At 40.8% G+C, this 27840-nt stretch overlaps 1 protein-coding gene across 1 annotated transcript in view; it reads left to right on the top strand.

Moving 5' to 3' along the window:
- Nucleotides 1-27840, top strand: part of LOC139727010 (uncharacterized) — a 119349-nt gene that overhangs the window by 76057 nt on the left and 15452 nt on the right. Inside the window, exons 4-10 of the mRNA XM_071637993.1 lie at nucleotides 11113-11224; nucleotides 13539-13627; nucleotides 20850-21004; nucleotides 22040-22165; nucleotides 24536-24766; nucleotides 26185-26390; nucleotides 26962-27315. Of these exons, the coding sequence (XP_071494094.1) occupies nucleotides 11113-11224; nucleotides 13539-13627; nucleotides 20850-21004; nucleotides 22040-22165; nucleotides 24536-24766; nucleotides 26185-26390; nucleotides 26962-27315 (1273 nt within the window). The remainder of the gene's footprint in view (nucleotides 1-11112; nucleotides 11225-13538; nucleotides 13628-20849; nucleotides 21005-22039; nucleotides 22166-24535; nucleotides 24767-26184; nucleotides 26391-26961; nucleotides 27316-27840) is intronic.

Genomic DNA, 27840 nt, shown 5'->3' with positions numbered 1-27840 from the left:
GTCCAGTTCTTTTTAATGTTTCCTTTCGCTCTCATTTCATCCCCTCCCCCCCCCCCTTTTGCTTTTAGAGGAATTGTAATATTGATGCCAACATAAACAGTGCATGCAACCTTTCTGGAAAGAGCTGTGTGGAGAAAGGTGCCATTAGATTTGCCAGGGTTCGAAAGTGCATCCATTAGTGGGAGTGTTCTTTTAAAGTTACACTATGCATGTTTGATAAATGTGTATACAGGTGCTGTACAATCTATCATGCATTATATGTGTTGTTGTGCAGATGGTGCTAGGACATTGATGATGTGTTTATATGTTAAAATGGGTCCGCATACAATGTGTTAAGCAAAACCGTATTGTAAAAGTGGATATTTTCCCTCTAGTAATTTTTTGCGCTCTGTCAAGTAAGATGAATTTTGCATGTTTTTAATTAAGCGGAATCAAGACATTACATTATAGTGGGACATACAAAAGCAAAAATATTCACATGTTTTTATTTTGCATGCTAGGTTCTGGTTGCGCGAAATACGTGAAAATTTCCACTTTTACAGTAATGTGTTTATATGCATTAATGTAAATCACTGTGAGGGATGGTACTGTAGATTTACTTTTACGTAGTACGTACGGAAATTAAAAATGTGTGAGATTCGAGTTATATGAAATTTTGCATGCAGACTCAATTGGTAATCTTTGTGAAGAATGTCATTGAATCATTCTTGTTATTTTGTTTTTAAGCAGCTAAAATGTTTTCTCATGGAAATATCCTTCTAGTATCCATAATGTGTTCATCATTGAGTTGGAGCATGATGCTTGTTCTCCCAACTGACAGAAATACAGTGAACAATTTTATGTTTCACTTGTTTCTCAAACATTTATGAATTGTCTGTGAAATCATTTTTATCAATGTGTGTACCATTGTATTGGTGAATCTGCAATGTCAGATTGCGTCAATGGGTCAGATGCCATGAAACTATATTTGTCAGTTCATTTTCTCTCAGCTCTATTTCCTTGCACTTGTACTGCATACAAATGTATGAAAAAAATATGACTCCTTAATTGTGATAATATGCAAGATGACCTCCCCAAGGGATTTGTCCCTTTAAAATGCAGAAAAAAAAATCTGACTGAAAACCATGGTGATTTCTTTCTTTCTTTATTACTGGTCTGAACTTCCCCAAAATGTGGAGATCTTTATGACTGTAGTTTTCAAGCCTATTTTGAAAAAAAACAATGTAGAGATTATATTTCCAGAGTGAGCCTTCTTCATGTGTCTTTGCCATGATTTCTGTCATTTGTTGATATGTTTATTGTATTATATGGTTGTAATGATTTATGAAGAGTGCATTAAGTTATAGGCCTAAATGTCCAAAAAAGGATGAGAACATTTTTTATTTTGTACTGTGAGCAACGTCATATTCGTGTAATGCAATTAATGTGTATCGTGTCTTTTGTATCTCAAGGCTTTGTGCTGTAGTTTATCACATACTGTATACGCTGTTATTTTTGCTTAAAGATATTTTCGCGATTGATGAGGTCGCAGACATTTTCGCGAGATGTTTTTGCGAATCGACGCCGATGCTTATGTTAATGCTCTATTAACAAAGCGCATGGAGACAATTTCGCGTGTTGTTTAATTCGCGATCCAACTGTGATTCGCGAAATTTGTGAAAATTAAACCCATGCGAAAATAACAGCTTATAAATACAGTAGCATTTTGAAAGTGCCCACATTGTGCACAGAACGTGGGGTCGTAGGTCAGAAGCTATGCGGTGAGAATGTGAGGATGTGGCTCACCTAGTTGAGATTGAACAAGCCAAGGGAGAGAATGAAACAAACACACAAACAAAGCCTTCATGCATTTGAATGGCTTTCCTAGAAACATTCCAACATAGAGCTACATTTACATTATGTCTTGTAGCCAGCAGTCAGTGTGGTAAGCAGCGAGACTAGATCAAACGTCTGACTGCATTGCACACAGTATAGCCTCCTTTTTCACAAGCACTATTAAAATTGCTTGGCTGCCAAAGGAAATGGCTGGGTTTTCCGTCCGGTTTGCAGAGAAATCCCCCTTCCGTGGCAGTGGTACATAGGCTGATATTATTCTATGGTGTGAGCAAAACAGTGACCTTGACTCATACTGAAAGTCAAAACAACGAAAACAACTCGGTCTCAGGAAATGTGTCTTAAAGCTGTTGTGTCGTTGTGTTATGAAGCATCATTTTTAGGGTAATCGGGTATAATTTTGTCCAGAGTTAATCAAACAACTTCCATTACTCGTTTGTAGCAATATTTAAAGAACAATCTTTGAAACTTGCTATAGTCTAGGTGTGGCACACTCAACGTCAACCCCAGTATTTGCTTGCAAGTACCAAGTACATGTATTTCTATAGACACCATTTTGATGAAACAAGGAGAATGTAGTACCAACATAGTTGATAATTGTACAATGTTAGTATGTGGGACTGATGTGTTTAGTTTTCACTGAAAAGAAAAGGAAAAGTTTGCATGCTAGTCAGGTTACCATGTATTGTCAAAATTCAGATCTTAAGGCGATTCTCACAATTGTTGAATGTCTACAGTCTGTAAATCTGCATAGTGAGTGCTGTGCCAATGAAGTAAAGTTTATAGTGCAACCTCCATAATGCATACGACAGCTGTGATCATGTATGTTGTAATGATGCATCACAATGTGTTTTAGAAAGCGATAAATGTTTGAGAGCGACGACGCCAACATTATTGGAGACTGCAAGTTCCACAAGAGAGAACCAGTGAGCTTTCTGAATCGAGGAAATGTATAAAATGTCAAATGGAAAGCTTTGAATCTTGCAGTGGTCCGTAATTTCGTACCCAGCTCTGCAAGCAACATGTCTTCAACCCTGTGTAAAAGATGTACTGCATCTACGTTCTACATACAGTACCAGGGATCATTGTATCAGACTGTGAATCAAGGGGAAGTTTATCATGTACAGAGCTCTGTAAATGTCTTTAATGCCCTTTTGGTACTCAACCAATTAAGTAATTGCTGTACTGTTGTTGGAAAGGGTGATAATTTTGCGGTCAGAGGTGCAGTACATGTACAATTGTAATAGGCCTATGAATAGAGAGGGACTCTTACTACAAATTGTTTTGACAGTAAGAGTGCAACTTTACCATCGTACACTGTGTGTATGTTTTGCTGGGCTGTATGGCCTACATGTACATCGTATACTGTGCAGTGTATGTATTTTTCCCCTCATACATTAATACATTTCATACTGTGTGTATCATCATTGCATTGAGATACAGCAAGTTGTCATTTCCTGCACGTCTGGTTTTTACTGTTTATCAAATACCATCGATAGTCTTCGCCACAGCAGCAGGCTGCCTATTGAGGGATGTAGCCATGTACAGATACATTCAGATTACAGTCTAATCACTGTTGGTTTCTTTCCTGTTGCAGATGTTTGTGGAGTGCACCATATCTTACTCTGTGGATAATTTGTAAAAAGAGAGTCATATGTCGAGACTTTGAATGGATTGTGGCGGAGGCATGACTGTTCCATAAATGACTGCATTTTTCTGTTACAGCTCACAAAATGAGAAAAAAGAAACCTGTTAAAAAGGGGATTTTTACTATTTTTTTTAAATGGCTGATTAAATGTTGTTTGGATGTGCTGTTAGACAGCTCAATGTTATCTGATGTTTGTAATGTTGTGTATGGGGTGATATTCCATGTTCCATATCTAGTCATATTGTAACGAGATGAAAAGTTGAAAAGACACTAAAACGGATAATTTAGTAAAGAAAGTATTACATGTACGTGTAGGTTCTCTACCATCAAATCTCGCCACTTACAGATCATCCATCGTCAGTCCCGCTAAAGAAATTGACACATGCCAAGGGGTAGAGAGAGCCACCGTGGACGAAATTTGAGACAGTAACTGAGTGTACATCCCCCCCCCCCCCCCCTCCTCCAGAAAAGGAACAAACAAAAAAAATGTTGTATGTACATTTGTAAATGGTATCTTGTGGGTGGGTTGAAAAGATTAACTGTTGGAGAGGAGAAAAAAAAATGAGGAAATTTTAGAAAAGCCTAATGTATGAGATACACTGTAGGTGGGTGAAGTTGAAAGAAGACAGTGTGGAAATGAATGTTTCATTGATATGCAGTGGTTGGATATACACAATGTTTGTAGGCATGGAGCCGTTAGCGTGGAGGGAGCTTTGTTAGCATGTAGACGTCATTAGAAGTGCTTATTGCATGTGTGATTAATGTAATGCGAAGGGGCTTGCGTGTGTAGCCATGCACAGCGGCGGAGAACGGTGTTAACATTCTTGCCTTCCGTCTGTCTGTCGGGCTGGCTGCCTGACTTGTGTGCCACTGTCACATGACACGCGATGTGCTCTGGAGCAGACGACCAACACGGCAGGCTGGGAATGAACGGGGGAGTGTAATAGGACATGGAGGGCTATCCACAGCAAACGGGTCTTGGGTCGGAGAGCCCATGCCCAGGTCGGGAGAGCTAGCACTCCACGCAAATAGCAAAGCACTAGGATCCCCCTTGTGTAGTGTCCTCTTCAAGTTTAGCAAGGACAGTGTCTTCATTACCGGCAGCCAGGTTGTTTTGCAATTGATTGCAGAAGGTCAGTTTGAGAGCTAGAGGAAAAAGAAAAGAAAAGGCCGCCCTCAGTTCCTGATGATCTCCGGCAACTGACGAGGAATGTTGGGGAAAAATATTAAAAAGATGACAATAAATTGAGACAAGTCGGCTCGGAGAAGAGAACGGAGCAAACAAAGACGATGGTCAGTTGTCAAGGGAGAGAAGAATCTATTGAGAAACTCTGTCGACATGATGGCGAGGTGTGAGCATGACTGAAGCTCTGCAGTAATTACTTCTTTTAGTGCACTTTCCTGACATTTCTGGTTTGCTAGCTTGTAATGTCGCCACCCCATGCACTGTCAGCCCGCTGGGGTTCTAGCGGGCAATCTGGCTTGGCGTTGTGTTTTGGGGAATTTTATGGAAACAATGATGATAATGTCTGTTAAGGATGGAGAGCGATATGATCGTGAAGTGCAGCCACACAATGGTGGCGTGGGAGGCATACAGTTGGTGATATTTTGTCCGCGTGTAGTTTTGGACGTAGGTTTTTTCTTTCAAGCGTGTGTCGTTGGTTTAAATACCCATGTCGACAGCCAACCAGCCAGAGAATGTGGCTTCTGAATGGATTCTTCCTTCACATGCCGTTAGCACCATGTACTCGGTCACGGAATGATAGCTGATTTCAGCTGTCGGCGTGGATTGTGGGGGCTTTTAGCATGAGTCTTCAAAACAAGTGCCAGGCTTTTGCCCAGTTGCGAGTTAGAAGGGGTGAGTCGTAGCTGTATCGAAAATGTAGACCTACATGTATTCAGGCCTAGTATGACCAAGATTATACCATAACATTTTCTCATTCACAGTGTGTATTTGCTTTGAGAATTAATGTTATTTCTTGATGCTCAAGGCAAGTGATGTAACATCTGTGAATTCAGAATTGCAGTGAAATCTATGATGTGGGTATTATTTATTGTGATTAATCTCTGAAAAAATGTATGTGTAGAAGTTTTTTCCCTTCTTTCTGGAGCCCAACCAGTTATCCAAGGCATGATCCATTCCAATTGTGGGCCCATATAGACACATCATTTGTGCCGTGTTTTTAATTCTGTGCTGTACTGTACAAATGTAGTCAATGCTGCAGACAGTTTAGTCAATGCTGCAGACAGTTTAGAACAAGTGTAACAATTCAGAGTGCTTCACTATACATGCCTGCTCGCCCAAGGCAAGTAAAACTTACTCTTCCTTGGGCAAGTGAATGCCTTGGGCAACAAGAATTCATTCATTCTCTGGCAATTTATTAAGTGCCTTGGGCAACTAGAATTCATTATTTGGCGATCTTCATTGTACAATTGTAAGTTCATTGTACAAGTGTACCTTGGGCAACTAAAATGCATCATTGGACAATTAGAATGCCAGGGGCAACTTTACCTCTCTTTATGGACTACATCATGTACAATACGTAGGCCCTATGTACAATGTATTAAAGTAAAATGAATGTGCCCTTATCCAAATGCACAGTATGGTGAGTGAGAGAATGAGAATTTATTTTTGGCAATGCCCTGTATTGTACACGCACTGTAAGTCCATTGGCTAGTGTTCACTAGAACACAATGCATTGGTAGGCTATAGTGTGTACAATATGAAGCTGTAGTCCGTCTGATATGAGTTTCTTTGTTGTGAAAGCCATTGACGAGACAGACAAGGAACAACTACAAACAAACAGATATTGGTATAATCTCATTATAATGTACATGTGTATTTTTTCCTTTGTTGTTTTTGTTTAAATCTTGTGTGAGTGATAGTCATTGCTACATGTAAAGAATTTATTTATGGCGTTGTGTTATTGATAGTGCATGAAATTACGAAATGACGTTGGCAGGTAGTTGTTTTTAATTGTGGATGTGCCATCTACAGATACAATTGTACCTTGTACATAGGTTGATTTGGTTGTAGCTCCCATGACATACATGTTGTAATGTGAGTTATGCTATGGTTTATCCTATAGAATAGCAGTTACAGGTGTATTACAAATGCCATTATCACAAGAGTGAAATCTGTGTGATTTGTTTGTTTGTTTGTTTTTTATTTATTGGGTTTTTATTTTTTCAGAGTAAGACTTTCATGTTGCTTGTGAGGAGACATTTAGGCCCCTATACATTTTTATGGGAATTTATTCATGATGGTGAAAAGAGATGCCGGTTGCAGTTTACTGTTTACATATTTGTTGTATAAACCTTATGAAATGTACAGAACAATTGCTACAACTTTTGTACAAGTACATGATACTGTACCTACATTGTAGGCCATTGGCCATGAAATAAGATAAAATCATTAAGTTGTCCAATGCCGTAGCATGTAATGTAAACCTTGGATGCTCATATTTTTAGGTTCTGAAGCAATTGTCCTTCCTGATGTTGGATTCTTTGTCGTGTCATTATAGCTTTGTGTAGACCTGCTGGTACCACCACAATGACCTTTTTGCTGTGAATTATACATTGTATCTCAGAAGAAATGTACACGTAGTCTGCTGTGTACATAGTACGCTGTAGGTCCTAATAATAATAAGAAAAAAAATCCCCACATAAAAATGTTATGACTCATGAAATTTCTTGCGCGCATAACAGTGCCAGAAGGTTCATAACTTGGGTCAAATGAAGGAATTTTGATGTGTGCATTGTGTGTGTAATTCCGTAGCGACCAGGGTCACCTTGTATTGGTGTAAATCCCCCAGTAATCCACCAGACCCCACCTACAGTGTACAGTATGGATGGGGATTTATTGGTGTCTTCAACAGCAGTTGTGCACCATGTACAAATTTTAAATGTGATACGAAAAATAGCAAAGTGAAATCATGCAGATACATGTACAATGTAGAAGGTTACAAGTCTCATTGAAATATGACTATAAATGTGAAAGTTATGGAATTTCAGAGTCTCACACACACAGTACATTTATGTACAGCTGTTTGTACTTGTGTAGGACCTACGGTGTACATACATTGTATGTACAACATCTTGTACCCTACAACTCTCCTATTGGTTTGTACACCAAAAATTATGCAAACCATAATACAATATTACTTGTTCATTGATTTAGAAATTGAAAAAAAAAAAAGAAATCACCAACATATTAAGTCTTCCTTGGCAGGTTTATATATATATTTTTAATGGATAATTTGTATTCTTTGATATCAATTTTATTTTGGCAATATTAATACCAAATTTGTGGTTGATGAGATTTCATGTGACTGTTCAATGGGAGGCTAATGAGTGGATGACATCATCACATCTGAAGGGTTGGAGTATGTTGTACCAGTTGCAGGTTGTTAGTACATTGTATGTACAATGTATTTGATTGTATGGTTGTGGTTGTGCAACACCACTGATTTGTGAAAACACAGTAAAATTCAAAGCTCCTTTTTTTTTTTTTTTGAAAATTCAAACGTCTGATATTCATGGAATTCTGGCAATCTGTTTTCTGATTTTATTGTATTCATTGATGTCAGCTACAAATGTAGAACATACTATACTGTGGAATTTGCACTTTATACAATGTAAGCCGCCTTCATCCGGGAGTTAAGCAATGAAAAGTGCACATTTTCAAAGAAATCGCTTTCATCCCCCCCCCACCCCCACCCCCATGGACACAGTGTCCTCAGAGTACAAGGTTTAGTGTGTCTGTTTTCCATAACAGTGTGTCTGAAGATCACAACTTTTCTCAGAGTAGGTGTGTGCCAAAAGCTTGTAGCTAAACTTTCCGATTGGTGAGCAAGCCAGGAACTTACATAGTGCAGGTTTTGTATTCCTTTCATTATTTCATTTTCTTTCATTGTTTGTAAACAGTAGGTTGTATGTGTTTAACATTCCACTGATACACATGTTGTAGTGTGACACTTGCGTTGTTTTATATTCTTTAAAGGTCTATCAAAAGTTTGTATTCACAATTATTGTGATTTTACATTGTTATGATAACATGTTGTACACTTGTATGTGATAATGTTTTGATTTGTTTTTGTTTTGTTTTTGTTTTGTTTTTGCTTGGTGACAGTACATGTACATAATGCACAACATACAGATGTAGGCCTGCATGCTGTGCCAGTAGTATGTACTTCAGTTTCAGCTTCATCTTTAGCTCATAAAGGAAAAAAAGTGAATATTTTAAGCAATTTGTTTCATTTTTTCAATACCTCAGTGGGATATTATTAGGTACATTGTAAACAACGTGGTAGACAGCATAAATTAGGAGTCATCCGTTCACATCATTGTACAGAAGCTTAGTATGTAGGCCTACACAGTACAAAGTATACACACTGAACACCTGGAACTTCTTCCAAGCCAGTATAGTAGTATGAATTACAGAACTGTAATTACTGAATCCAAGGCGGGGTCTTGGACATAGTGTGGTGATATGATTACAAGTGGAATGCTATCCACCTGTATGCCACATGTGGGGCTCTTAGTAGCAGTCCCTGAGGAAATGTTATTGTGTACAGAACGCCATTCTTAATCGGGAATGTTAGCTGCCGCAGAGAAGTTGTCCACGTTTTTCAATTCCTTCCGATTCGCGATGACCGCATCTGCAGAGGTCGCCATCAGTAGTGTTATTTTTCTTTCTTTATGTTTGTACGCAGTTTGCCAGCTGTGTTCTTGTCACGCAACCATCTATTGTTTGACAGTGTGTTCTAGATTAAAGAGAAAAACCAGTCTTTCTTCATGACACATGAATGGTCATAAAACCTGGGTATTATAATTTTTTTGTTTCTTTTGTTGTTTTCTTGTTGCAATTTCTACAGTTGTTTTGTGCATATCAATGTTTGTTTGGTTTTTTTTTTTCATGAGTTATAAATTTTGCATAGTGCTTGGGCACTTTTTAATACAAGGTTGGTTCTGAAAAAGAAAATGTATTGAGGTCGGTTTGATTGAGAAGACAAAGTTGCTTTTTTAATGACCATATATTGCGAAATTTGAATGTTCATGAGTTTAAAATGTTTGTAAATGACATACAGTATGTTGCCTGGATGCAATTGTCCAGATGATTTCGCTCTGATGTTGCTCATGTACAAATGTAATATGTTCTCATTTATTTTGTAAATATAGTTTGAAATGTTGATAATATTCCATCATTTCAGTAGATGCATGTAGGCCATATGTTTTTTATCATTTGTAGAATATTTTTACTTGAGAAGCTACATGTACAGTGCTGTGAAGTTGCAGTACCTTTATGACAGGACTTTTTAATCAAATGAAATGTGGGAGAAACAGATTCTTGTGTATTTGTTTGTGTACTTATTTGTTTTTTTGTTTTTGTTTTTTTGTTTTTGTTTTTTTAACTGTATCAGAGCTGCCAAGCTTCCTTGATTATGAAGGAGGCCCTCTGAAAATGTTAAATATTTTTGTCAAGTCCTGACAACAGAATATCAAACCATCCCAGCTGTGGTAAAGAGGTTTAGCCCCTGTTGAGCTGCACGTAATGCACCAGTCTCCCTATTTGCTCTTTGGGACCTGCTTTTGGTGCCCGAATGGCGCAGGCCTTGGCTTTATATAGCAAAGAGCACAGAAATTTCGATTTGAGGAACTTGACGCTCAAGTGATCAAGTCAGGCCCTTTGAGATCAGATCATCCCCATATAAAAAATTCTGTGCCATGCAGTATGACTGAATTTTTAGTATTTAGACATTGCTTCTGTGATGTAGTGACAACCCTCGAATTGTGATGACATAGCAGGGGTCGCACTTAACTTTTTTTTAAACTAGCCAGGTGGACTACTTAGAATCAATTTTGACACTGGCGCAACATTTTGGCTAGCCAGACGGACTAGTAACTTCAGAATTTTACGATTTTTAGCTAGTCCGATGTGATTTCGGGTGGCCAATGGCCAGCGGACCATCGCCAATTTCGAACCCTGCATAGCTGCTTTAAACTGTAGTTTCCACAGACCTTGAGTTAAACCATTGTAACTTGATGTGTTTATTTGGTAGCACATCAGCATTACTGTCCCCATACGAGTTTTGTACAATGTATTAGTACAGGGAGTTGTTTCATATGGTAATTGCATCAAACTCATGCTTAATCTGCAGGTCTCTCTTTATCCCTTCTCTTCTCTAAAGTCTGTATCATCAGTCTATTGTTAGACAAGATTGTACATTTTGTATACTGTGTACATCAAATATTTTGCAAAGTTCCTATTTTTGCAAATTTTGCAAGTTGGACACTATTTGCAAATTAAAAAACACATGAAAATATCAACTGTGATACCGACAGGAATGTGACATGCATGCATACAACATTTCTCTGTTCAGTCCTGTACTCCACGATCGCAAATTTAACCACTCACGCAATTGTGTAGAAGACCCGATTTGCGAAAATGATATGGCGTTATCAGTAGTCTCTGAAATTACACATAAACTGCAGTATTAGGTACTTTCATCTTAATTGCGATCAGGAACCAATTCTTTAAAAGACTAAAAAAAAAAGAAGAAGAAGAGGGGAATATCAAATGATCATGATATGAGGTCTGACTCCCAAGTCTTCTCCTTCTTACCATGTAGATTCCAGCATCAAAGATGGCTTGTTTCACGAGTTCAAGAAGTATGGCCAGGTGACAGCGGTCACTGTCCAGGGGTCTGGGGATGAGAGGGCAGGCATCGTCTTCTTCAAGCGGTAAGTTATCCTTCACTTTCTCCCCCCCCCCCCCATTTGTGTTCTTAAGTTCTCATTCTATTCCTCCTCTTCACACATAAGTTTCGCTCCTATGTTGCAATGATGATAAGGAGGATGCATAAAACATGAGTCAAAGCACGGTTCTAGCTTCAAAGATTGCAGCGAGGAAGACGTGATGCCGATTTGTTTTCTTTGAAATAAGGTTTTATGAGCACATGACTCGTTTAACAAATCTCAAAGAAATTTCACTTTAAGTGTACTCCTAATTTGTTGCCCCATATAACTATATTTGTGTTAGTTGTGCACAACTTGATATGATATATAGTGCCACAATTTTGTTAGATCTGATAAATGGGCATAGTACAGGGAAGTGCTTGAGTAAAGCTAGCAAGGAGCATGGCAATTGGACTGAAAAAAAAGGAGTAAGAGAAAAAATAATAATAAAAAGGAACCTGGTATAAATACTCAATTCTGAGTGATGCATGCCATTAAAACCAAAACAACAACAATGAGTGTATTAAATGCACTTCTGTGATGCAAATAGTCTGAAGAAAATACAGCTCATGCCAAAGTTTTGCACACCCTGTCTTCCTCTTCCACATGTCGCAGAAAGTCCCCTCTCTCAAAACTGTGCTGTTCGTTGCGCAATGTGCAGAACATTATTGAGATTGGCTGATCTATGCTAACCATACAATCAAGTTTGCTTGATGATCTGTGCTACCATACAATGAGTTTGCATTGTAATGGGGCAGGGATGCGGACGGAGGATGAACGTCTGATCGCTCAAACAGAATGATTACTCTGACCTTACAGCCAGGGTTTCCTCCTTCAGCGGAGAAGATTGCATTCCTTGATTGATATTTACCATCAGTGAATCAGAGCTGCTGTTGAGGGGATACCTTGAGGACACCTTGGTGCGACGCGCAAGGCCTGCTCGAAAGGGTTACCCATGCTTTCACAAGCTCACACCAGTGTATCCCCCCCCCCCCCCTGAGGTATTTCTATACAGCTACTGATGCAAGATTTGGGAAAAGAAGAAGAAGGAAAAAACAAACCTCTGATTTGTAATTTATGATCTGACTTTCATTTTATGCAGTCACATGCTTCTTAGTCACTGAAAGTCTCTTTGCTGAAGCAGATGTATGCAGTAGGCAAGACCAGAGCCGCGAGTACATTATTTATTTGTTTTGGTCATACATTTGAAATTGAAAGAAAGGCATAGAAAGGGAGGTGGAATGATGAAAGGGGGGACTTTGAGCCTGCTGAGGTTAATATGAAAGTTCTCTGCTGCATTGTTTTGTATGCTGCGCATTTTTCTGTGCTGTGCAAAGGTGTCTCTAGATGTAGTGTAGGAAGCCATAGAGCAGGGAAATCAATGTAAGCCTAAAAAACAGGACCTGTTGTGTATGCAAACACTGCAGACGCTGGCTGGTGATAGTCATACCTTTCGTGAGCTGCATCTTCCCGCTGAGATCATGACAATACTAAAGTCTTGGGCTTCAAGCGAGCGTGTGCGTGCATGCACATTTGGGGGACAGGTAGCAAGGGCTAGGCTGTTGTGTCCAGCCTCCTGCTGATGCCAGGAAAAAGGGTTTAGTGATCATTCATAGTAGTAGGTACTAATCATTCCATGGAGTTTGAGCTACATTCAGCCATCATCAGCAGACGCAGACTTGCTGCTGCATCAACAAAATCTGCAGGCAGGAAGAACCTGTTGTAGGAAATTACCATTGCCACACCTCAAGCACATTTTGAGGGAGTATGTACCTGATGCGTTGGCATGGCAACAACATCCATCTTCCATGCACACCAAATTTTCTCATCCCTTCATTGCATGCACTGCCAAAATATAGGTCCTCCCTTACCCCATTCAAATTTAATATTGAAAGCCATGGCAAGTCGTTTGGTGTTCTATTTAAGAATCCAAAGGTATTCATCATACTATACTCTCCATTTTGATACTGAACCATATAGCCATTCCTAAATACTACATATGGCTTCTTCTGTCCATCACAATGATTCAATTCTCCCCACAAATATATTGATCTCAAGCACAGAATTTGCTCTACGAAATACCGCTGCCACACAATGTGATGGAGTGCCCTGTATGTACTTTGCTCTGTTTGGTTTTTGTGTCATTTTTACTGGGTGTGTCTGTCTTGCATCAGCCTCAATGCCAACAAGATCTGCCTGGATGGTGTCGCAGCTGACTTCAGCTGCGAGCATGATGTCACTTTCTATTATTAGCTCATGATCTCACTCTTCTCTCTCTCTCTCTTTCTCTTTATCTCATCTGCGATGCTTGGATATCCAGGGCGGAGGATATGGAGAAGGGGATGGCTGCCTCGAAGGGGAAGCTCTTCTTTGGATGCGAGATGAAGCTGTCTCCATGGGAGGGTGCAGGTAAGGCTACACTCACTGGAGGACACACCCTCTGTGGGGGTCCCTCCTGTTTCTATGACGATCAGGACCACACCCATCAACAGAGTCCAGAGGTTAAAATCATCCTATCAAAAAAGAAAAACAAAAATCCTTAAAACATAATCACATGAATTGCTCTTTTAGCTGTGACATCCTGTTTCTTCTTCTATATCAATTTTCTGTTTGTTTTTCCTCGAAACTGTTAACTTTATCTTGTAGATAGCAAGCTTGGACACCTATGCAAACAGTTCTCAATGTGTCTCACATTTCTGTACATTTTTGCTGTCTTTGCCTTATGTAATCAAAGAGATGCAGCGTGTATTTTGTCTTGTCTGCTTAATCTCTATCTCATGTCAAGAAATCTGTATTCCAGTAGCCCCCTCATTTTAATAGTGGTTCCCCTCTGCTGACAAATCAAATGAAATAAGAGTAGAACTACAAGCTAATACCAATTTCAGCGGCATGAAACATAATTGATATGAATGAAACAAAGGCTTCTTGTTGTTATACAACTAAGATGTAAAGACTGGTCTTTGCTGGCATTTTGTGTGTGTGTTGAGATTTGGGATGTTGTATGTACCTACTGCAATTAGAATATTGAAAGTTTGTGATTGGACTAATTAAAATAGATACTGACAGAAAAGTCGAATAGGGAGAAGAGAGTAGAAGAGGAACATAGAGGATGAGTTTACCAGTCATCTGTAATATGAAAAGTCCCAAGACCATTGTACAGGATATACATGGAGATTCAGGAATTTTTATACATGACCAATATCTTTTCTATCTAAACATATATTACTCTTTATCCTGCTATCTCCGAGTCTGTTCTACTGCAGGGACGGATAGTATAGTACAGGTTAATTACGTATGAAGATTAATATATTTTATATGAAATGCTTTGTGAGGGCGGTTGGTATGTTTTCATAACACGATCAAAACATTGAGAACAGCCCGTGTTTATGTAGTGTGTATGTGCTCCAGTACAGCGCAGAGCTGATGCACAGTAGGCATAGGGCATGCTGCTATGGCATGCACACATTCACATACACACACTTTCATATGCAGACGAAGATACACAGACACACACACACACACATGTACAGATGCAGTTTTACAAGTATACAACACACACACACACACACACACACACACACACACAGCCCTCACCACAGACATATTGCTGGCACTCCATCAACATACATTTTGTATGCAGTGCTCACCTATACCATGGAGCTGCTAGCTCCATGCCCATACACTCCTGTGTGTCTAGCTGCCAGCTCCTGCCTGCTTTTATTATTACTACACACAGACCTGTGTGGCAGCAGTAGTATGCACACAGCTACCGGTACTCTGAAATTGTAGGTTCCCATCTCTTGCACTCGCTTTCAACAACATAACACTGTGCGTAGGCGCAGTCTTTTCTAACATATGTAGTCCTTATAACATTTAGCCTCATGAAGCCTCTTAAGTATGTTGCCATGGCAATAAGCATTTCTTGTTTCTTTGATGGTTAATGGAGACGCTGTGTGTATGACGAAAGGCTACTTTGTTTCTTAAACACACAGAGAATTCAATTTGAGAGGAAGGACTGGCTTATCAGTCAAAGCAATCATAAATTGCTTTTACTTTAAAATCTATTCTGTGATAGCCAGCTTTGGATGTTTGGTTTGATACAAATCATTTCAGCATGTGCTTTGTTTGATTTCATTGTGTGTAAATATTGAAAGATAGTGCCAAAATGAATGAATAGATAAATAAATGAGGGAATGAAAAAAAAATATCAGTGAAAAAAAAAATGCTTATAAATTCTATAGAGTAGCATAAGATAAAAACTTGGGTTGTAAACTCCATTTTATATTCTAGAAATGTGCTTCGTAATTTTGTGAACTTTGCAGACTATAGCAAATTTGGGGAGAAGCAACTTTGCATTTCAGCATATTGGGTACAAAGTAACACAGTGCCCCTAAACAAACAAGAAAGGCCATTTCATTGTTTTGTTGGCTGGCATGTTGGCCTACAGTTGCAGTAGTTTCATTATTTATCTTATTTTCACAAATGTTTGGATGTGCCAGAATTCATCATCTAGGCTGTGTTTACCATCTCTTTACATCAAAGTTAGGGGGGGGGGGGGGGAGCATGAATGTAGAGGTTGATTATGTATTTGAAAATTAGCATGAGGGTGTAGGATTTGATGTAGATTTTCTGGTTCTTTCATGTTGGAAAACAAGAAAGAAGAGAAGATGTAATTGTAAAGGCATGACAGTGTGCGCATGTGTCAGTGGGCGGGCATACAGTCTCTGGAAGTGAGAATGTCATTTGAAATCACAAGCAACGTAAGCAACCCTGAAACTTGGGATTCTGGTTGGGCAACAGCCATGGGCATGAGCTTCTCGAGTTGAGATCAGTGGTACAGCTGTAATACCCTGTATGTTTGAAGTATTATGGCTGCAATGTGTGTTTTAAGTTCTTTCTCCTTGGTTAGGCATCATTATTTTTTTCTTTTGTTTATTATTCCCAGGGATTGAATAAGATGAAAGAATGGCTCATAAAATTGGTTGATTATGATTATGGTTATTGTTATTGGTTTGATTGTGATTATGATTATGATTATGTAACATGTTTACAAGTGTATGTTGGGGCCAACACATTCTCCTATGCCCATATCATATCTCTAGCTCTGAAAACAAGTACATCTTGAATTCTCCCTTTGCACCAGACAAACTGGTGCAAATACTTTCAGCCATATTTTGCATCTCTTTTCCAACAAATTTGCATAAAAAAAGAAAAAAAAATGGCTGCTGGCTGTGCCATTAATAACCATTTGCTTTTCAGTCATACATTGTACAGAGATTGGTTTGAGATTATCAATATGAAGACAGTTCTGTATGTTGTGGCATACGGCACACTGTGTTATCAGTGCTGTTCTCCCCCCAACCCTACCCCACCCCACCCCACCCCACCCCTTTCCATATATTGTTGTGCAAATATATGACTGCGGTGTTTTTAGTGCGTGGGTCGTTATCAACACGGAGGGTTTGCGCAGGCAATCAAGAACTGGAGACAAGGCAGCGGGAGAGCAGGAAGCCTGCCCGGCATTTTATGCTAATTATGCACGGTAAATCATTGGTCGCTGTCGGTGTCGCCTCGCTGGTGATAAATCGTAGGCAACCATGCAACAAGGCCACCGTGCTGTTGCTATGGCGACTGGCAGGCATCTTTCTCTCTTCCTCTTAGGCTCCTCCACAGCTGCCCCATTCTTCTTTGCTTCCATCACAAGCAATCCTCTCTCTCTTTCTCCCTCCCTCCATCTCATTCAGTCTCTGTCCTCTTTGGAAGATTTTTTTCCCCCCTTCTCTCTTGCCAAGCTCATTTTGTATCTCTGCCGTCAGATCGGCCTGACCTAATGAAAACTGAAAGATGTCCAAGCGATGAATTGTATGATTTCTTCAGTGCATCCATGGCTGTCTTTTTGAGAGCGCAGTGAGCATCAAATTTTAGCTAATGGCTGAAAGATTTCCTCCCCATGTTTGGTAGTGTGGACCGCAATGTCCATTAACCGTAATCTATATCAGAAATGATTGTCACGCAGAAACACCACATACTGTGAGATTTTTTTATTTGCAGAGTATTTTTGTGTGATACCACGACATGCATATTGATTCGTTTCAAGCTGAAGTGCTCTCATTTAGATCAAGTCCATCTCATCTTCTGACGTCCATCTCAGCTTGTGACGTCCATCCCAATGAAAATTTTTCCTCTTCATCTTTTTTTTTTATTACTCTGTGATCTAAATTTACTTACAGTCTCCAGGCTGCTGGCCATCACATCCATTCAAACATGCAGTTAATCTGATCAGAACGAGACGTCAAAATATTGAAATATGACTGCCTTTTTATGAAATATCACTGCCTTTTTACCAAGTGTCTCTTGCTAGAAGTCAAGTCTTCCCTTGTTGCTTTTGCAGCAGATTTGAATATGATTCTGATGCATAAACTTTCTCATGTATACTCTCTTCAGCCTCTAACATTTCTTCTATCATGGCTCCAACAACTCTGTCAATGTTGATGTGATTTTTTTTTCAGTTGTCAGTATGTGAGTATAAAATAAGTAGAAGGCATGCATTTACACCGACCTCCCACTATCCCCCCTTTGGCATTTGTGCTCCTAAGTCCTTGCTTTCAGATGTGCAGATCAACTTCCATGCTTCATCATTTACAATTTTTTTCCTTCTTTCAGTCTTTTTTTTTAAACTGCATTTTTGTTTAGTTGTTTGTATTGCTGTCACTTTACCTCGTAGATGTTTTTGAGGTCTCAACTTTGTATTTTTTAAAGTTTGTATCCTTTGCGATCTGCATTTCTCGTATACCTTTTCCCTATCTGACTCTGTCTTTCTATGCGTCTTTCTTTCTCTCGTTCACTCCATCATACCCTCCATCGTATGTCATCCAGTCCCAACCTCCAATTCATATTCATCTTTTCATTTCTCCCTTGTGAGGGCCTTCACTCTGGCAGTACATCAGGTCTACTCAAGGTCTTGACGATGTCTAATTGGATTCTGTCATCTCTCTTATAGCTTTTCATTTGACTTCCCTGCCCAAGTAGAATTTCTTTTAAATATTTTCTCTCTCTCTCTTGATTTTTTCTCGCCAATGCATTGATTTGAGGCTTATTGCCTTTTGCTACTCTGAAGAGAGGCAGTTTGTTGTGTCAGTGAAGAAGTTAAAAAACGGCGATTCCATGAAATATTCCAGAGGCCCCCCTCTTCCCGCCACAAGAGGCGCTGCTAACCTGGCTCCTCTCTGAAGGGGAGTGCAGGAGATATTCTCCATAGCAACAGCCAATTTTTGTCAAAAGGTTGAGTTGAAAAGGAATAGATGGAGGAGAATAAGATTATTGGAGTCTCTCTCTGCCCCCCCCCCCCCTTCTCCGTGATAGGAAAGAGACAGCCGTGTGCCACTCCCTTGATGCCATCTTACCACGCCGTGGGATTGATTTCACCGTTCAGCCCTGACTTGAAAAAAACGAACCATAAACATAGCTCTCTTTCTCACTCGGTACGTTCGAGAGAGGATGCACAGATTCTCAATTGAGGAAATCAAATCCTATGAGCCGCTGACATTAGTGATGTCCTCACTATGATTTGAAATCTTCAGACATGCCTAAACAAGATTTAAGCCAGGCAGTCTCTTTTCTAGGCTGATATGAATAGAAGCACGACTGTAACTTTGTGCAATTGAATCAAGATCTGATCGACACAGCTGTAGAGGTAGCCTGTCTTTAATGTGACTCCAATATGCAATAAACTCAAGGTTAATTGCAGCACAATACTGTATCATTGTTGGCTTGAGAATCAACTGTACATTGTGCATGCTAGAGGTTGTACGTCTCCAAGATTTCTGAGACATGACTAAAAGCTATGAGAGGGTTCTCTGTGGTAAAGATGCTCATCTCCCATCTCAAAGTTGGCGAGCGATTGATGTTAACCCGTGATACAGCTGTCATATAAACAATGCAAGATTGCCGTGCCAAGATCTACTTGTTTACTTGAAAGCCAGTGACTTGCGTAAAGCACACCCCATAATAAAAAATGACCTCTTACAAAGTGTGTATATATATTTAAAAGCTGTATATAGTGCTGTCAAATGAAGCAGGGGTCCTATGAAACTCAGTTGCGACACTTTTTTTCAGAGGAATATCTCTAGCTGACCTGGAATTCTTAGTGTGCATCAGGTTCTTTCTGCATTGGGTTTTGCATTTCATAACTTCTGGCATTTTATTCACTCCTTCCTTCACCCTTATGCAGGTGCACACACATACAGATGAATACAAACAGACTCCGTCTTTCCTTCTATGTGGCTGCGCATAAATTGTGGTGTATATTCAAATATCAAAAGTCACAGCTAAACTTCTGGCTAGTTTTTCCCACGCAATCCGTGTGATTTTGTTCGAACAAAGGCAAGCCTGACGTGCCGCAAATGTCGGGGTAAATTTTAGCGTTATCACTACTGGTAGCCATGACAATACATCAAGACGATGACTCTACAAATTGTACGTTGCGTCCTTAATCATGAGGGCATTTTGAGACGTCTTCAGTTTCTTTTTGAGCTCACAACAAACAGTATTGTATTCTCCCACTATGAGTGGATTGAGTAATGTTGACTACCTCAAGTACCACAGGTCTTTGTACGGAAGGGAGAGTATTTTTAGACCTTTTTCTGTCGTATAAACAACTTTCACTCGTGGAAGGCTGGGTGGTGGTGACTTATGATGATACATTTCACATTCCTCGCGGCACGTTGGAGATTTCCATTACTCGGTCTCGTCATTCAGGGCTCTCAGGTGCGGTTAAACCTTAGCAGGTATATTTCTTTGCCTACCCGCCTGTGTGGTATCGTGTCTTCATGAGTTGGAGTCAGAGGTGATGAGGTGGGCCCCCCACCAGATGGTGGTAAGGTGGGCTCAGAGACAGCGAGGCGAGATACACCTTGGTGCCTGATTCTGTGGATGAGGTGGTGCTCCTCTAAACTCCTTCTTCTCCCGCTTCACGCTCGCGGTCGCCGATTCCCATCTCAGTCGGCATCACTCCCGAGTGTTTGTGGCTGTGGGAGGCGGAGGAGGCGGAGAAAGAGGAAGACCTTGTCGATGACCTGGCTGACTCTTTAACCCTTTGAGGACGAGGCCCGAGTATACTCGGGCAGATGTCTATGGGAAATGCGTGTTACAGCAAAACCAAGCCCGTTTTCAATGGGTTAAAGAGCATGTTTTTTTGTACAAGTCGGTGGTGTCTTCAATTGTGTTGCCAGTGCATGTATGGAATTTGCGTGTATGCTACCTTTGTGGAAATGGAAGCCAGATGTATCATCGACCTTGTTGATATGTAGGCAGTACAACAGCACACCACAGAATTTAAACTTACATTGTGTGACTCTCTGTCAAATTTATCAGTAGATGTTCAAGAGAAGTAGTTGCTATCACAGTAAGTTTGTATTTTAGCAACTCTTGAAAAGGGAAGTTTGCCTAATGGTCAGTTTTAAAGGGAGAAGTCAGGAATGAATGAAGAAATCGCAGGTGCAAGTACCAGTTTACTGTCTTACACTTTCAGAGCTGTTTTAGAACTAGAAGCTTGCTTTTGACAAATGCATTTATTTTGTTACTTCCATAAATTTTCGTCACCATTTTTGTCCTTTATCTCTGCCACCTGTAGACATCAGCGTGGATGACAGCGAAGTCAAGTATTTTGAGAAGGAGCTCGATGAGTACCATCCGAGGGCCACGAGGACACTCTTCGTCGGAAACCTTGACCGCACCATCGACAAGGATGAGCTTCACGATGCCTTCTGCAAATTCGGGGACATAGTGGTAAGAAGCAGTTTACAGAGATGCCGTTAGGGGTCTTTCATAATGTTTGCAGTATTTTGTACTGTTTTTGTTTTCTTTTTTGTTTTGTGTTGTGTTGAAATACTGCAGGTTGTACGGGAAATGCCGTTTTTCCCACATTGTGTTACCACACATGTCTTTTGCAAGAAAGGTGAAAAGGCTGTTTTTCCTCCTTTGATATGCCTGAGAATACTGCAATGTTGTTTAATACAAGGTTGGAATCCTTCCATGTATTGTAACATCCTCGTGGAATCTACTCTCCTACGTGTTACACCTATTGACTTTAAAAAAAAGAAAAGATCAAGGCAGTCTGTGATTGTAGAAACATAAACAATATTCAATTTTTGTCATGTTCGTATGAAAGCAGACAGTGTAAGAATATTATGAATCTGGTGGATTTTGACCCAGAGGTTTCTGTCCAAAACTGCCATGGATATCATATTGGGTATGAGCAAGGGGAAGAGTAGCTTTTTTTGTTTGTGTGTGTGTGTGTTCGACAAATACCACAGTATTGTATCTTACGAAGAGTGGAGGGAATGTTTGACAGTGTATCTAAACATCACTGACAGTACAGTTGAGACTGGCAGTAAGAATACAGCAGCAATGCCCCTAGTTTAATCATGAAACCTTTGACCTCAGACATTGAGGAACTCCCATCATTAGAAATGTACGGGCCTTGAATTGAGGAGGATTGTGATGACACCAAGACAACCGTAGATGTATTGACCAGCAATTGTGACAATGAAATGGAAAGATCAAGATAAAAATGAACATAACCAAAGAAAAAAACGTACAGTACTGATGATAATATTAGAACTTCATGAGATATGCTGATGAGTTCCTTGACAATTTTCTTGTTATTTTGAAGCCATACATGTTTTCCTTCTGCATCATAGGATGTCGGCAGTCAGACATCAAATTGCAAAACCCAGTGAGATCCTAACCGTGAGATCATTTCTGTTTTTAAAGCCGTAGTGGTGATTGGTCTTTTGTTTCTGCTCCGCTTTTCCTCCGCAGCATATTGAGATCAAGAAGCCGCAGGCTGCCCAGCCCTTTGCGTTCCTCCAGTTCTCCAACATTGACAGCGTGGTGAAGGCGCGCAAGAAGCTGGACGGGGAGTACGTTGGCAAGAACAAAGTCAAGGTATGAAGGACAGTCTCTGGGGCTTAAATTTGTCTCCTGCAAAAGGATACTTAAGGTTTCCAAACCGTTGAAGAGAACTAAGATTCAAAATGCCAACTGACTTCTGTTTGTGCATGGATTGTCTAAAGGTTAGAGCAACTCTTTCTTGATTTATTCATGCCTTGATGGAAGGCGTCAGTCATTGAAAGGGTCTATGAGCGATTCGACTGCATTTACTGTCATACAAGAGTCAGATTAGCTGATTCAGTCAGTGTAGGATTCAAGAAACTTGTTTGCACGGTGACATGTATTTAAACTTACCACAAACTACTTGTTTATTTTGTTGCACTACCGTTACACAGCAGAACTTCCTGCTGTGAGCAAGCCCTAAACTCCCTGCAGTGTTGCCAGTGTATCAGTGCTGTGTCCCCCACCCCCTTCCAACTTTATAGTTGGATATTTACATCTCTACTTTTGTTGGATCAGTGAATTGGGTCAGTGTTCCAGATGAGCTATCTATGATATTTTAGCAGGTGGGCCTTTGAGATAAGTGTGACCTTTGCCCTGCTGTCCATTTCCTCTTTCTACCAGGGTTTGTGGACGCTCAGATAAAAATATGTGATGATTGTTACGTACATGCCTATGGAGTTGGCATCCCTTATTTATCTTTATGTTCAAATCCCTTGGGGCAAATGCAAACCTCCACCCTCAGAACTAGGAAAAGGAGGAAAACCAAATGATTGAAATTGCCATTATCTGAATCTTTTACTGACCATTGTAGAAGTGACCCCCCCCCCCCCACCACCACCCACCTGAGTGATGTTCAAGTCCATTCCATTTCCTCCAGTCACGGCACATTTACCAATTTCTGATGTTCCTTGTTACCCTGTTTTTTTCTGCTAGTCACATGTTCTTCAAATAACTGCTTTATTCTCATTTGCTTGCGACTTCTGTCGCGGGAGTTCTTTGATTGCTTTCATGGTCTGTGAGAGTTTGTCTTGTGTGTGTGTGTGTGTGTGTGTGTGTGTGTGTATATGTGTGCATGGGTGTAGGTGTGTGTGTGTGTGTGTGTGCGTGGGTGTGGGTGTGGGTGTGTGTGATCTCCGCTCTTGTTGCATCTTCCTTTTCTCCCGTTCTGTACAATCATTGCCTCCCTGTGAACCTCCACTTCTACATCTTTCTCTCATATGTCTCTTCTTCTTTTCTTCTAGCATTTCCTCTTGCACGCTTCTCCCTCTGCCGTGCTTCTGTTCCTTTGTCTCCAACGTATCCCAGCCGTTATATACCTCCTCAACTGTTGCAGCAATATTTTGTGTTCTGCCTCTCCAATAATTCACAGTGGCCTGTGCACACCTGAAGATGTTGGAATCCCCATTTATTTCATCTCTCAATCCCCCACCCCCTCTTAGTCCGTATCAATTGATATGCTGGTTCGCAGCAGCACTCTCATCTCTGCTCTCAAGAGAGTGTGTAACTTTCCATCCCAGCATCGCCATGGCACCCGCCTCTTCCTTATCAATTGCCTCCTGGTGATACCTGCTGGCTATCTGCATTTATAGTGAGGGGAAAAAAAAAAGATGCCTGCCTTTCGTGAGTGATCTATAGCGGTGCATTCAGAAATTTCCTACAGATCGTGGAATCCAGCAGGGAGATATTTACTGAATATTGATATGTTTATTCTGAATCTTTTGCCTATTTCTTCTTGAGAGGGAGACTCATTATGGGAGGATGGTAACCCAATCTTCTACTTTTCTTCGAAGGATCCTTTTGATCTTTCCTCCCAGGAAATCCTCCCTCCTTCCTTTTCTTTTTGCGAATGGCGGCAGAGAGTGTTCACTACGATCTCTTCAGCATTAGCGTTGGTGAATTTTAGGAGACCCCTAGATGGCTAATGGATGCATTAGGTTTACAACCCAATATTTGAAATTTGGCTTTGAGCATTATTCGTATAGTGTTTTTGATTCAGTCTGCTGGGAGCTCAACATTGCATTCCCTTCAATCGAGAGGAGTCATTTGAGAGGCTGGGCTTGGTTCAGTCAATGCCATTGCATGGCCAAATAGATCGCAACGTATCATGTCATCATATTTTTCCCTCTGAATTTTGTCTCGTTTTGTTCTGTTTGCTATTGTGTGAATGCTTTGTTTGGTGAAGAGCTATCTGTACTCTATGCTTGTGGAAATAGTCATAGCCAGCACTTCTGTAGAAACTATTTTATTTATCAATCTGTTCGCTGCCATGAAAGATGATTGAATTTCATGGTTGTGATAAGTTTCTCTCTGAAGTTGACAATTTATTTCATAAGAAAGCAGAGTTCATGAGAAATGTCTCATACAAGAGCTGCTAACCAATATCCCCCCCCCCCCCATAAATTTCATCTTCACTTTTTGCAGCTTGGTTTCGGCAAGAGTATGGCTACCAACTGTGTGTGGCTGGACAGCCTGGCACCCTCTATCAACGAAACCACGCTAGGCCGCTTCTTCAACCTCCGCTACGGCCAGGTGTCGCGTGTAGTCGTGGACAAGCGGGCTGGCATGGCGCTGGTGTTCTTCTACAACATCGAGCACGCTCAGAAGGCGGCGCAGGAGATGAAGAACGGAAAGATCTCAGGGAGGAGACCGAAGGTGATTAGACCGCGGTGCCCTGCGCGTCCTGGCCACTAGGAATGATGGTTGATTCTCTACTCTCACCTATTCATGAATCTATTTCCAGAAATAATACTTGAAGTCATGCAGAATATTGGCCCAGCTTTTGTTTTGGTTTTTGTCAAGGAATATCTAACCTAATCATTCATAGAATGATGTACCACTAAAAAATGAAAATTATGAACAGATATTAGTAAAACTCTTCTAGTAGATGGTGCACTTTTTTTTTTTTTTTTGCTTTACCAAGGAAGTTTGGTATGAAATGTGACCTCAGCTAGACATTGACTCAAAAGACTACCTGCTGGTCAGTTGTCACTGTAGAATCTCAAGTGATTAGTCCAATAATAAGGGGACAAGGACGCGCTGCCCTCATTTGTTGAAACAGAAGCAGGGTAAAGCGTCAGGAAATACGGGCTATCCAATTGAGGGAATAGACTTCTGGATGTGATGGAAGTTCAGTAGGAATAGGACCTACAGGGGGGAATAGTAGCAGTTGTCGGAAGAGGTAAAGATTTTTCAGGTATCCTCATTAAGCTATAAGTGTATCATGGCCACCCCCGGTTAGTGACCACATGGACAGGAACAATGCAAACTGTGGATTGTTTCTTCTTTGTCCGCTCTTCTATGAGGTCTTTCAACAGTAGCACATCTGCTATTGCTTAGTCTTTGAGCACTTCATTAGACGAAATTGAGTAGGAGGGTGGGGATTTCAGAGTTTTGTGTCACTCTTATTTCTGGTATATTGTCACCTAATGTAGAATTTAAGCCAGTAAAGGATCAGGTGAGGAGTAATTTTGATGGATTTCACTTTTAAATTAAGTGATTTTTTATTTTCCAGCGGAGGCAGCTCGAACTATGCCATCTTGACAATAAACTGTATACCAATTCTTTGTAAGGGTAGCAGTCAGGAAATGTAAACCAACTGTGGTATGGAGTTGTATGGACAAAATTTTTCAATGGAGGAAAGTAGAATAATGAGTGTGGATATGATGAAAGCGAGTAATTTTCAGTAGCTGTCCTGGACTGACACCTAATATATCCTGTAAGCCATTAAACTGTCTCTCTTACAAGAGGCAACCCCTTAAAGGGTAGTATGTTTGTCACAACCCCTTAAAGGGTAGTATGTTTGTCACAGTTTTTCTTGTAAGATGAGAAACCACTTAAAAAAACCACAAACAATCAAGGAAGAGGAAAATTAGAATGATGATGCTAGTAAGAAGGAAGTATGTAGATGGAGTTCTGATGGTTCTAGACTTTGATGAAAGTCAAAGTGTTTTCAGAAAATATGCTGTGCATCATGATCTTACATATTAAGCTGCTAAAGTCAAGTTTGCAAGGTGGCAGTGTTTACATCGTTACTGATCTCTTCCGTTTCTTTGGCTCCAACCTGTGGCCAGGTTGACTTTGCGAGTCGCGAGTGCCAGAACCACTTCTACGACCGCATGGAGCGGACGGGGCAAGCTGTATACTACCACCACAGCCGGACGCCCTCGCCCACGGGCTTCGACCGCACCCCAACTCCGGCCAGCTACCGGGAGGGGCAGACGACGGGAGGCACTGGGAGTGGCTCGGGCACTGGGTCAGGAGCCGGCACCGGGAGCTCGGGGACCGGAATCGGAGGCAGCACGGGAGCGGGAGGAGGAGGAGGAGGAGGAGGAGGAGGCAGTGCAGGAAGGTACGAGTCGCTGAGATGCGGTGCTCGTCTCTGGTTCCTGAAGCCGTTCTCAATTTATTGCTGAAAAGATGGAGAGCATTCTTGATTTACAAAAGTTGAGCGTTAGCGTGACCTGCAAATGATCAGCATTCCTGCATGGATGTTTAATTTTTGTCTATGGAGGGAATATAATAGGAATGATAGCAGTGAGGTTAATCCATGTTCACTGTCGTTTACAATTTGTACTTCTCACAACTTGACCAGTTTTTGTTTTGAATACGCCCAGTAGATATGAACAGGAAGTGATAAAAAAATTCATAGATTTTAGTCTCATATTTGAATGTGATAGTCCAAATTAATGTGACGTTGTGAAGAGAAGTTGGGTCTATACTGATGTGCCATCTTAAAGCTTAATAACTGTAACATGTCAATGGGAAACATTCAGAGTATTCAGTAGTGTATAAGTGTAAACAAATTGCTGATTGTTCTGTGCAATTCTATACCATATCCCCTGCAGTGGAGAATTTCGAAACTTCGCCCAGTTTGAAAGTCGGCGGGAGCGTCGTAGCCAGAGCACGTTCAGTTCATCATCGCGTGGGGGCAACAGCAACGCCAACTTCAACTTTTCAGGGAGCGGCGAGGATCCCTTCCCTCCAAGCCACGGGACCTCGGCAGACTTCTTTAGGTCTGGCAGTGGGGGCGAGTCGAGCTCACGCCACTACGAGGACGACTTCGTCGGGTCGCGCAGCAGCGGCGGCAGCTTTGAAGTCGAGGACTCGTACGAGAAGGAGCTCCGCGAGTACGGTTTCCATCAGCGGGAGAGGCGAGAGCAACAGTACAAGGATCGGAGTCGCAGCCTGAGCCCTAGGGATAGGTGAGCCCAGCATCAAACCTCACTCATGTTTTGCATTAGGCTGTATCAGCATGCATGGTGGCATTTGTACCCAAGGTAAAGATCAGGGCTGCTAAATTTCCCTGGCACTGAAGGAGGCTGCATGGAAACTCTTATTTCTCTTTTCATGATGATATAATTATCTCTGTGATTTATGGGACTGACTATGCCCATCAAAATGCGTGTTCCGTGCAAGTATTTTCCTGATTGCTCAGGTCTGAAAGGTGCTTCTAGAAATGAACCTATAGTCAGTGAGTTTGAAAGAAGCACACATGCTGTAAGAGCCAATACATGAACTTGTGTTATTACTTGAGCCCGTCTCTCTCTCTCTCTGCCCTTTTTTCTGTTGACTAAATATCAGGTAGTGAAAAAAAACCCCCAAAACAACAACACCAGATTGTGTCAGTCGTTATGTCACCAGGCTAGATTATTCAATTGCTTTGAGAATTAGGTGGGGAATTATAAATGAGTTAAGATCCTACTAGTCCATGAGTTTCTGAGGAAGGA

This window comes from Diadema antillarum, unplaced genomic scaffold (assembly GCF_040938485.1).
Source record: "Diadema antillarum isolate AM-2024a unplaced genomic scaffold, OU_Dant_1.0 seq00000108_RagTag, whole genome shotgun sequence".
In the NCBI taxonomy this organism is placed as follows: Eukaryota; Metazoa; Echinodermata; class Echinoidea; order Diadematoida; family Diadematidae; genus Diadema; species Diadema antillarum.
The sequence above is the reverse complement of the archived record's forward strand: the minus strand, read 5'-3'. Positions and strand labels throughout refer to the sequence as shown.